Raw genomic sequence first — 12,920 nt, forward strand, 5'->3', positions numbered from 1 at the left:
CCTTTTCTGGATTTATCCCAACAAAGCGTCTGAAAAGTAAGAGTAAAAGATTTTCAGTGAACAATACTTTAAAACGGTATGATTTACAAAAAATAAATACATATTAAATCCTTTGTATTATTTCTGGAGAAAAATGACTGATTTTGTGTTCTTTCACAGAAAATAAGTGAAACAGCACAGGCTGTTATAAAGTACTTTAATGTTTTTTTTTTCCTCCACCAAGATAATGTAACATGATAAAATATAAGGTCTGGCTGTCATGCAGGTGCATCGAAAATGAAATTTTGAGCTCCAAAAAGACAACAAAATTTTAAAGGTAGTCGCAAATGGTTTAATCTATGACTTCTGAAGCAATCCCATTTTTGGATGATAAGAGTATAAAATGGGAAGATCTTTTTTCATGTTCATGTGTGTCAATTACTAGAAAGTGTCCTCACGACTGAAGTCATGATACCGACAGACTGCAGTGGCATATGAACAGTGAAAGTGTTAGATTTTTGTCTGTTCTCAACCTAAAAACTAAAAACCAAGTTAAACCACTGTACTTGAATTAATTAATATGTATGATATTTTATGCCCTTTGTAGCTTGAAGTGATATATACACACACACAGGTGCATCTCAGGTAATTAGAATGTTGTGGAAAATTTCATTTCAGTAATTTCAGTAATTACTCAAATTGTGAAACTTGTGAATTAAATAATTCAGTGCACACAGACTGAAGTAGTTTAAGTCTTTTGGTTCTTTTAATTGTGATGATTTTAAAAAACATCTGCAAAGGTTTCATGAGCGTTGCAAAATGGTCTCTCAGTTTGGTTCACGAGGCTACACAATCATGGAGAAGACTGCTGATCTGACAGTTGTCCAGAAGACAATCATTGACAACCCTTCACACGCCCCACTCGTCACAACATTCATTGCCAAAGAAGCTGGCTGTTCACAGAGTGCTGTATCCAAGCATGTTAACAGAAAGTTGAGTGGAAGGAAAAAAGTGTGGAAGAAAAAGATGCACAACCAACTGATAGAACATCAGCCTTATGAAGACTGTCAAGCAAAATCAATTCAAGAATTTGAGTGAACTTCACAAGGAATGGACTGAGGCTGGGGTCAAGGCATCAAGAGCCACAACACACAGACATGTCAAGGAATTTGCTGAACCACAGATAACGTCAGAGGTGTCTTACCTGAGCTAAGGAGAAGAAGAACTGGACTGTTGCCCAGTGGTCCAAAGTCCTCTTTTCAGATGAGAGCAAGTTTTATATTTCATTTGGAAACAAAGGTCCTAGAGTTTGGAGGAAGGGTGGAGAAGCTCATTGCCCAAGTTGCTTGAAGTCCAGTGTTAAGTTTCCACAGTCTGTGATGATTTGGGGTGCAATGTCATCTGCTGGTGTTGGTGTCCATTGTGTTTTTTGAAAACCAAAGTCACTGCAAACGTTTGCCAAGAAATGTTCTGCTGACCAGCTTTTTGAAGATGCTGATTTCATTTTCCAGCAGGATTTGGCACCTGCCCACACTGCCAGAAGCACCAAGAGTTGGTTAAATGACCATGGTGTTGGTGTGCTTGACTGGCCAGCAAACTCACCAGACCTGAACCCCAGAGAGAAATCTATGGGACTATTGTCAAGAGGAAAATGAGAAACAAGAGACCAAAAAATGCAGATGAGCTGAAGTCCACTGTCAAAGAAAACCTGGGCTTCTATCCCACCTCAGCCAGTGCCACAGTAATTAAAGCAAAAGGAGCCCCTACCACGTATTGAGTACATGTAGAGTAAATGAACATAGTCTCCAGAAGGCCAACAATTCACTAAAAATGTATTTTATTCGTCTTATGAAGTATTCTTATTTGTTTGAGATAGCGGAATTTGGTGGGTTGTATTAAATGTGAGCCAAAATCATCACAATTAAAAGAACCAAAGACTTAAACTACTTTAGTCTGTGTGCATTGAATGTTTTATATATATTAACTTACACTGTATGGAAAAACCAATATCAGAATAGCTTTTGTTTGTGTCCCCCAAAAGTCACAAAATTTTTAATTCAGGTATGCCAAAATTAGTACAAATTGCAAAATATGCTGCACAGCTGAAGAGGTTAAAGGATTACTCCACCCCAAAATTAAAATTTTGTCATTAATCACATACAGAAAAGTATGCAAAAAACATTGTCTAAATACTCCATCTGCTGTCAGTGGTTCAATCTTTTCTGGACCTTGACAGTGTATTTACTTGGCAGTCAATGAGACAGTCAAAAGCCTCCTCGGTTTCATCTGAAATATCTTAAATTTGTGTTCTTGAGGACGAACAAAGTTTTACGGGTTTGGAACGATATGGGGGTAAGTGATTAATGACAAAATATGTTTTTTTAATTTTTTTGGGTGGAGTAACACTTTAAATGAGAACATTATTTTAGGGGGAACTATTCCTGTAATCACATGCTAATATAAAACAAAAAAACATAAGTAAGTGCAAACTTTTTACCTTTGAAGGAATTCCAGTGTGCATGCTGCTTCCTCCTGGTACTGCAAATTAAAGATGTAATACAAAGAAAACAATGCAGCAAGTCCAGAGAGAAAATCTGGCTGTACACCCTCGCAGATTATTCTGCCTTCCATGCTGATCAGCCATCATTACATCCACTGCCCAGGAGTATCATCTGGACCTAAAAGAAATGGATTGATTAAAGTATAATTTATTATTTATTCTGGATATTTATTCTATGATTTGTCATTTATTCTTGATAACTTGGTGTAGAAAAGACAGTTTTTATTATGCAGTCCCTGACTAAGCCACACAATGTCATGTCTTTCATGATTTAAATAAATTATTTACAAAAACCAATTAATTAATTAATTAATGAAGGAACACAACCTAAATGAAAACAAGCCATGTGATTTGAGACTCACGGATAATTCATTGACATTTGAAAATGAACCTTTATTGCTTGTAATTTGTATGAATGTCTTCAATACAGCAAAAAAAAAAAAAAAAAAACAGAAAAGAAAATAAATTTAGGCAGAAATATTAGGAAATGGAAGCCTCAGCTGCCATTCACTTTGAAGGCACTCTTTTTCTGTAGAAAAAAACTGAAAAGATAACCAATAATGTAGGTTTCTAGAAATGTAGTTTTTATAGGTTTGTAACAATCTTACTGTGAGTACATGATTACAACTGAACAACTAACTCGGTTTCAGTTTTTAGCTTAAAGGGATAGATCACTTTAAAATGAAAATGTGGTGTTTATCAGCTTACTCACAGGGCATCCGGGATGTAGGTGACATTTTTTCTTCATTAGATCCAATTTGGAGATTTTTAAGTCAAACCGTTGTAGTCTGTCAGTCATAGTAGGTACGTATATGGGAACTGTCTCTATGAGAGGGAAAAAAAAAACATGCACAGAGAAATCCCAAATTAAAATGTTGCCCCCTTGTAGCTTCACACTGTTGCCCTAAGACACCAAAAGAGCAAATGCTTTACCACACTGCCTGAAAAGGGCATGTCACTTTTCATCCCTCTTTAATGTGCATTTTGATATGAGAAATAAATTCAGGGAAAGAAGAACTTTTGGCATGGCAAAAATCAACATGGCATTCCAGAGGAAGTGTAGTGCACCTTGTGGTTTCTGCCTTATATCCTTTCTGGTGCCTGTACACATGAGATTTTAATGCTGCATGCTTTTTAAACTTACTTTTACAGTTAGGTATGCAGCAACGAAACACAACATTTGAAACATTGCTGTGTATTTTCATATGAGTCACATAGGTCGCAGTGGTACCACGTTTTCCCGCAATTCTGACAAGGAAACATTATGTAAAGAACAGATGTCTGTAGTTAAATAACCAACGATGCCATCGAATGTCACTACAAAGCTTTTTTCATAAAATGGTCGACACAGATGTGGTGCAAGACATCTTGTCATGCCCGCTAATAGTTCTGCGATAAAGACAGCAGCAGCTTGAATAAGCACGTTCACAATAATCAGAAAATATGAATTTTTGTTCAGGCCTCACTTACCTATTACTGACATAAAGATAGCTGTGCACGTTTTATAAACAAGCCGGCAACTTTAGCTCACGGGCATGGATTATGACCGTAATACTTTTCGATTATTAAACACGCTAACCGGATTATAAAATTACAAAGGTCTCACTGAATCTTCAAAATGATTTTTAAATGTTATTGGTAACGGAGACGCAAATAACAGCGACACGTAACGTTAACCATAATGTCTCTCGTTACATAAACGGAATGCGCATTTTAGAAAGTATAACCAGGCTGGATGAAACTTTAAAATTCTTACCTGTAGCCTATGTGGTGTGTGATGTGAGTACAATCCGAATCTTACGATCACTTGCTCGCTCAATGAACGTTACGCTTGGCCTGAATAAAACACACAGACGAATCATGTGATTTAAATAAAAAGGCGCATTAGATGTTCAAGATGTAATATTTAAAGTTAATAGGTAATTTCAATCATAGATACACCTGCAAACTTGCCTCGTGCAGATAATCCAAAAATGTCGTCTTGTGCGCGTTGAAAAAAATATGTTATAATACTGTTAAATTACAGCGCTGTACTGATGTTGTTCGACCACACAACCTGAAGAGAACAATTTTCTCCCCATAATGCATTGTTTTAAAACGGCAATTTACTGGTAATACATGAAAACAGCATTTTGCTGTTAAATTTCCATGTAAATTTACGGAAATTTTTTACAGTGTATTATATATATATATATATATATATATATATATAATATATTATATATATATATATATATATATATATATATTATTATTATTATTATTATTATTATCATTATTATTATTATTATTTATTATATAGTTAAAAACTATGATGCTGAAAATGACCATTCATATTTATTAATGCAATTTTTCTGGACAGGCATGGGCAGCGGGATCTGCAAAACAGAAATCTAGTAGGTTAAAATTACTGTCTTTGGTTACATTTGATATAATTATGACTTTAATCAAAACTAAATTTTAAATTAATATAGCACATCTCAAATAAATAAATATGTTTATCCAAAAATACTACAAATTAATATCTTAGAAATTGAATTTTCTTTTTTGAATCTGGACCCTTAAAAATTACTAATGTAACCTAATATAGTGAAGAAAAAAAGTAATACACTCTCAGAAAGAAAAGAAAAAAAGTTACAAAAGCTGTCACTGTGGTGGTACATTTTACAAAGGGAATGCCCCAGTGACAGCATTTGTACCCTTTTTTCAGAGAGTGTGTAAAATTTTTTTAATTAAATAAAAATAGTTAAGATGCTCCATGAGGCACGTTGTGAGCTTTTTTTTTTTTTTTTTTTTTTTTTAGCTTTTTTTAGAATGTGTTTATTCCATAAACCATATATTCAGTCAATGTGTGTTTCTTTAACGAGTTAAAAATGTACTTCATGTGACTTTATATCACGGTCTGGTTTTATAAATGTAAATGTGTTTTTTTTTATTTGTTTTGTTTTTTTCAGATGTGCATGAGATGACATGCAATTCCTCCCGTCCAGTTGATTATTTTATCTATGTGACTAAAGACACACACAAGTGTGATGTGGACTTTATAGATGGTTTACACAAACAGGTTCAGCTGAGGAAAGTTTCTAGAGTGCAGGACAGTGAAATCATTCTGCTCTTCTGTCCTGTTTGTTCACCATCTGACATCAGTGCAACATTACAAGAGTACCACAAGAGACCAGGTGAAATTTTAGAAAATTGAAAAAAACAAAGACACCATAAATATTTTTATTATTCACTCTCATCTTGAATAAATGTGTTCATTAGCTTTAGTACTGATCAGGTTGATATTAGTTTGGTAAATTATCTGATTTCATTTAAAATTAGCTTCGCTTCTTCAGCTTTTCTTCATTGCAAATGATTTTTCTCAACATTATAATATAGGTCTATTGACAATATCTTTCTCACCTTTTTGTCTTCAGATAAGCCTGCTGTTGTCATTTTTCTCCATAAGACACTGGATTCAGACTCTGTCCCAAACAGCAGTGGACATGTGAAAAGTCGTGGATGTTTTAGTGGTGGACTGTATTTTCTGCTGTGATGGTAAAGGACTGCCTGACTGCTGGAAAAAAAAATAGGGAAGAAATTTCTGCAGTCGCAGACTGGATAAAAAATAATAAGGTAATACTTATTTTTTCTAAATATAAAATTAGTTATTGCAGACTTCAAGCAGGAGGTGATTCCAAGGTAATAACTGAATGTATATCACTGTAACAATAAATACTGTTTTGTATAGTTAAGAGGACAGTGAGCATGATGACACTGAGGATCGACAAATCACTTCATCAACTATTCAGAAAGATCCTGTGACTCTGACAACTACATACCTCGACTCTTCACAGTTGAGATCCTCTTTAGCTTGTGTCTATCAAATACAGATGTTTTTAGCAACTGCTTCAAGTGCAGATATTTGCAATAATGTAATCACCTGTCTAATTATTATCCAGTTTATTCCAGCCACAGTGAACTAAAAACAGATGTTATTGTCTGAGACAAGTCACTGTCTTTGTTTGTTTTTTGACTCATATCATGTGCATGAATTGTATTTACAGAAGCCTTGCATGTTGACGGGCATTTACTGTGCAAACCATAATTCTGAATAGATAAAAACTCCTATTGGCTACTAATATATGCAAATAAATGACCAGAAAATGAGTGTACAAAGCAGTAAATCTCTATTTGCTGCATGACAAAGCCCGCGTATGATAACAAACTAACGTTCAGTTCTTCTAATTCCTTACGTTGTAGAGACAAATATAACAAGTTAACAAATTCTGTGTATTTAATTAAGAGATTTTCAGTGAATTGTTTCTGTGTTGGTGTTAAGGATCTATACTGTATTTAATCTGCATGATGTATTGATAGATTCTTTCTGTTTTCTTTCTGTGCCTTTACTCTAAATCTTAGCCTGTAATAAGAAAAATACTTATAATTACAAATTACAGTAAACTTGGTGTTAAACTGTGAAGTGTGATTTTGTCTTGTGTTTAAATGTGGAAAATATATATTTTTTAAAAAAAATAAGGTTTATGTTAATAATCAGTAATATAGACCTAAAAAAGTTTATCATATATACATAATATATAATTACATAACATGAAACTAAGACCGCTGGTAGGTGGCGGCAAGTCACTGTCTTAATGAATGAGTCATTGAATCATTGATTTAGTTCAAAAGGAAGCAAGTACTGTAACTGATGACTTTTTCAATTGATAATTTAAAACAGCATTTTCGCACATAATTTCAGTCTGGCACCCCCTTTCAAATTCTTCAACAATGTGTGGGCTCCCCTACACAAACACAACTGCTCTACAGGCCCTGCTGCAGTCTACCCGTTCTGCACCGAAGCTGATGGTTTATTTCAGAAGCATGCACTTCACGTACTTCTTTAATGACACAGTAAAAAAATACTAGTCTAACTAATAGGCCTAATGTTCAAATATTATATTTGACAAGAGAACAGTTAGTCATCAAACATGAACAAACACACAAATTACAACTAGTTTTAATCATTAATGAATAAAACTGGACCACATCTACCATACTGAACTAATAGCCTATATACGTAAATCACTTATACCTCGCTTGGCTTGTTAGTAATCATATGATTAATTTCATGCTTTTTTGATGCGATAATATGGATTACACATTGATTTTCTTCTATTCCTGCATCCCTGAACTATATCACCCATGTACTGACCAGCCCATGTCTAAAAATCTAGTTCCGTCACAGAGTCATTAACTGTTGCTAAAGTGAAAATGAATGTATGCAGCAGGTTCCTGGTGTGAAAGTGAAAATTGCAGAAAATTTGTTTACTGTTTTTGACAAGATGCTCCAAAACATGAAAAATGCTTTAAAAACATTTGAAAAACATCACTGTTTACTTATCATCATGTGCTGATTCTCTACAGGGGAGGAAAAGGGGTGTCAAAATATGTCCATGCCAAAGTAGGTTAAAGCCACATTAAATATAGTCTATATTTTTTATTTCTGTCACGAAAAAAAAAAAAAAAAATTTTTTTTTTTCTGCTTTATTGTGAAAAATTAGATGCTTATGTTTGATTTCTCTGCTGTATATCCTCATGCTCAGTAATACACCTTAAAAGTTTTTCTTATTTGAAACAGACAAATTATTCAACAAACCTCTCAAGACAAGGGTCAATAGTGCTTCATGTTCTGTATTAAAAGAGACAAATGTAATTCATTTGTTTAAGAATGATTTATTAGCTATAAATGCATAGAAATCACTCAGCCAATTTTCTTCAATGCAACTTAATAATTTTTCTTTAATTTCATGCGTGGAAGAACTAACTTCAAATACAGGAGGGCAACCCACACTCTCCATCTAGGCTTGTTTTGTTTCCCTTCAACCGACCCAGTAAACTATACAGTAACTACACAACTTTTGTAGATGCTTGCTTAGATTAAATGCATATGGGACATTTATAATGAAAGAGAAAGATAAAAGAATTCAGACTGTCTTCTGAAATAACACAAAAACTGTGACAAATCACGAACAATGAAGTGCACTTTTTTAAGTCTGAGCATTTGTACTGTTAAAATCTTTTTAGGTGGCGCCATCTAGTGTCTCAAAACCTTTATTAACGATAAAAACACAGCCCCAACTTCAGATTGCCTATATATGAAAGTGGAGCACAAAACTTTTAGAACGTCTATAGAATACCAAAAATCCTCTTAATTATTGTTTAAATATAAAAGTTAACTTTAAAAGTGTACTGTAAAATATTCATTAGTGAATAATCAAATGTTTAAAAATTTTCATAGACGAAAAAACAATTTAAGCAAACCTGCAAAAGCAAACAGATACCAAAATCAAAACTCCACAGCAGACTGATTGATATATACAACCTGTATTTATGAATTAGTGCAGATATCAGTACATAAATGATTTAATGTCTCGTTTCAGCTATACAAGTGATCTGCTCATTCCACTCATTTCCGCATCTCCATCATCATCATCATCATCATCCAAGTCTCAAGTGCTTTGTTGAAGATTGAAACCCTTTGATAAACATGCACAGCTGTTGCATAGAAATCATCGTCTATATCTCTTTCATGAAACTTAATAGTGTTTTCTCGTTAAGTTCACGTGTGAAACAACTGACTTCAAATAAAGGAGGGCAACCCACACACTCCATACATTTTAGAGCTCTTTTTTTCTCCATTCTTTCAGCAATGAATTGAAATGTAAATACTTACTGGTCGAGGTCAAGCTGGAGGAGAAACAAAGCAAGGCTTAGCAAAGCAAAAATGAGCACATGGGTCTAAAAAAAAAATCACAGTGGACGAATATATAGGTTTAAAAAAGGTAAATTGAAGTTCAAATAAAAATTATTTTTAGCCTTTGCAACAGTGATCTCGTGTGGCAGCTTTAAGAAATGCAGGGATCATGCTCTTTTCTAATACTCCAGACTGTTGTTCAGGAGGAAATTGTGCTTTTTTTCAGGCAGACCATAGTCAAGGTCACTTTTGAAACAAATGTTGGATATGTAGAAGTGTCAAAAGGTTAAGTAAAATATGTCCAAATTGTTATTGAATGCTTGGGAGGAGGAGAGTTGGTAGACTGGTTGTTAGGAGTGAGGTTGCTTCAGCAAGACAGAGACATACACAACAAGCAACAATTTGCTAACAGACATTCATTTCACCCTCAATCACATTTATCAGACACCCGATACGCAGTGCAAAACAAACAAGCTTATGCTCTAGTAATGCAGTTTTCTATGACAATGACCAAACACATATCCACTCAGATTTGACCCTAAGCCTGACTGAGAAGGTGTGTGACTGTTTATTGTCGTCACAGGGTATGTGTTCTGTGATATGTGAGAGCAGGAACTCACTTATTTCTGAAAGCAAGTGCACACAATCAGCTCAACTTTTAAACTGCAGATCAATATTGCATGTTTTACTGGAGCTGATCAGGGCTCAGGTGTGTCTGTAAGCAATGTTTTTTGTCATGAGTGTTTTATTCACATACTGAATACAATAATGGAGGTGGTGTCCACATCTCCTTATAACATGCATTCATAAGGCACCCACAGTGAGAAAAAACTGACACATTAGACGAGTCCTAATGTTACTGATCTTCCAAACAGAGATTTGTAGATTTGTGTTGGATTATTACAAATGTGATTATTCACAGATTTAGGTAAGGACTAGTTTCCACACAGATTAATCTCAATTTCAGAAATTGTTTTTTGTATGGCGCTGATATTTGCTGTTGCATAGACAATAAGGGCCAGTCGGAGTTGAACTCAGCAAAGAAACACGTTTGTGCGGTGAAAACAGAGCTTGACCTCACCAATGTGATTTACAATGTAAATTAAAGCATTAGGACCATCATTACAAATAAGTGAAAAAACACCTTAAAAACAGAAAAACTGAGTTTTTCTTTTAAATGAATGATTCTGGTTTACTCTGATATTTTTATTTGTATCACATCTGTGTAAATATAATTTGCACCTTTTTTTAAGGGGAAAATCATTGTCTTTGTTGTGTAAATTGTGGAATTGCAACAGCTGTCAAGAGACAGTTTTCTTTAAACTAAACACAAAACAGTCTCTGATGAGGGTTTTAATGGTGATTTCTTTTTACAAGGATCCTGATCTTTTGCCCTGGCCAAAATAAAACTGTAAACGGTAAAAGTTGCATTTCCGTATACAAGAGATCCCGGAAAATGTGGTTAACCGCACACATGTTTACTGTCTGAATTCAGCTTTTCCTAGCCAGGGGCATTTTAAACAACTCTTTTTTTTTTTTTTTTTTTTTACTTTTTTTGTGTTACATTTTCATACATTGATTAAAAATGATATTTTTTTGTAATTAGACGCTGCAGCTCATAGAAGTAAATCTCGTTTAGTAGTATATATACAAATATATATATACAGTCTTTTTCTTTATAGCATGACAAAGTCACAGACACCCTATTTTATGTGTACTAATCATTTTACAATCAAAGAGTGATGTAAGGGGGCAGAGATGATAAAAAGCAGCATATTTGTACACGTACGGATGAGGTGTTTGATCGTACTTCATTTTAGCTCAGGGAATAATAATCTCACATTTTAAATTTGTATCGTGATAACCTAATAAATACGATCAATGAGATTATACATAGTACATTGATCTCCTTCTGGATGGAGCTGTATTCACACACACACACACACACACACACACATACACACACAAACACACACACACACACACACACACACTGCCACATTATATTCACATTTTGTGATCGAGACTCTTCATCGAGTGTAATTTGGACTGACCACAGTACTGTGAAACATCTCGCATGATTAAAACCATTACTACAAGCAGCAGGTGGAAGACATGTACGGCCTCGGGTGAGAGAATGGTGCTCCATACCAAACATTTTCCCATGATGCACAGTGCGTGTGCGTATGCTTGTGTGGGGCTGTGCAAGGATGTCGATCAGGAGGAACTACTACTTCCCTATTACCGCACCAGATTTCTCTCTGAAAGACTTCTCTGTCACTTTCTCTCTCTCTCTCGCACTCACTTGGAAGAGCAGAGCAGCTAAAACGAGCGGGGATTGGTTACTACATACAGTATATATGCTTCGAGAAAAACGCTTCTAAAATATTAAGGGCTATAGTCATCCTCAAATAATCTAAAGTGCCTTTTCTGTGAGAGTCGAGCAGGGCAGCTGAACTGCCCTCTGATGCTGGATACGGCCTTATACTGTTCATTTTGTATTCTTTCACAGACAATCTCTTCAACCACATTGGCACACGCACACAGACGTACATCGAGCACATTCAAGGGACATCAAATACGTCGGTGCCTGAAGTCAGGCTGTCAGGACAAACAGAGCGACAGAGACAGAGAAATTCAAGTCCTGTCTTCTCTCTGGAAAGATGGAGGGATGGATGTGTAAATAAAGGTGTGGGAGAGATGAGTCATTTGCTTTTTCCCGAAGTGCTGGAACCCCTGGAACCCCGGTTCTCCTCGTTCGCAGCCCTCTCTCCTCTTTCAGCTCTATCTCCTCTCTCCTTCTCGGATGTGTCCCTCTTTTCTGAGCTTTTGGATGCCTCTATTTTATCCGATCGGTCTGAACGCTCTGACTTCTCTGACCCCTCTGATCTCTCCGCCCCCTCAGATGGCTCCGCCCCTTCAGAACGCTCCTTCCGCTCTGATTTGTCGGGGTCGGTGGAGGAGGTTTGTGGCTTTTTCCCACTTGGCAATTTCTTCCTTCGATCTCCTTCAGGCTAGTGTTGATGCTGTTGACCCAACCTTTCAGATCCTCCTGTAAGACAGAAACACACGACACACACACACACACACTTGTAATATAGACCACAATAGGCAGAATATTTACCAAACAACTCTGATCTTTTTCACTCAGGTGGGGCTTTGTCTGACATACCTCATCCTTAGCCAGGAAGATGGTAGTCCCCTTCAGCAGTGGTCCTTAAAAAACATTAGAAAACGCATACATTTATAAAAAGTGGTAAAGTGTTCAAAGGGAAAAATCAAACAGAATTATGTGTTTGTGGCTTTGGCACAAACAGTATGCTACAATTCAAATGTTTCCGAAAGAAGTCCCTTATGCTTACTGATTTTGCATTTAAGTAAAACTACAGCAAAACAGTAATATTGTGAAATATTATTACATGTCCTATTTTAATTTATTTTAAAATGTAAATTATTCCTGTAATGGAAAGGCTGAATTACTATTTTTCTGAGTCACATGACCCTTCAGAAATCATTCTGATATGCTTATTATTAATGTTGAAAATAGTTGTGCTGCTTAATATTTAGTGCAAAACTGTGATGCATTTTTTTTTTCAAGATTCTTTGATTTATAGAAAGTTTCAAAAGGCAGTTATTTTAAAT

The 12,920-nt window shown here is 35.2% G+C and overlaps 1 protein-coding gene across 1 annotated transcript in view; it reads left to right on the forward strand.

Annotated features, from left to right (window-relative positions):
- The window catches only part of si:dkey-27p18.3, a 46,688-nt gene extending 40,611 nt beyond the window's left edge, over positions 1–6,077 (forward strand). The window contains exons 7-8 of the mRNA XM_042754917.1: positions 5,494–5,718; positions 5,959–6,077. Of these exons, the coding sequence (XP_042610851.1) occupies positions 5,494–5,718; positions 5,959–6,077 (344 nt within the window). The remainder of the gene's footprint in view (positions 1–5,493; positions 5,719–5,958) is intronic.
- The last annotated feature ends 6,843 nt before the right edge of the window (positions 6,078–12,920 follow it).

The sequence above is a fragment of the Cyprinus carpio genome, unplaced genomic scaffold (genome assembly GCF_018340385.1).
Source record: "Cyprinus carpio isolate SPL01 unplaced genomic scaffold, ASM1834038v1 S000006615, whole genome shotgun sequence".
NCBI lineage: Eukaryota > Metazoa > Chordata > Actinopteri > Cypriniformes > Cyprinidae > Cyprinus > Cyprinus carpio.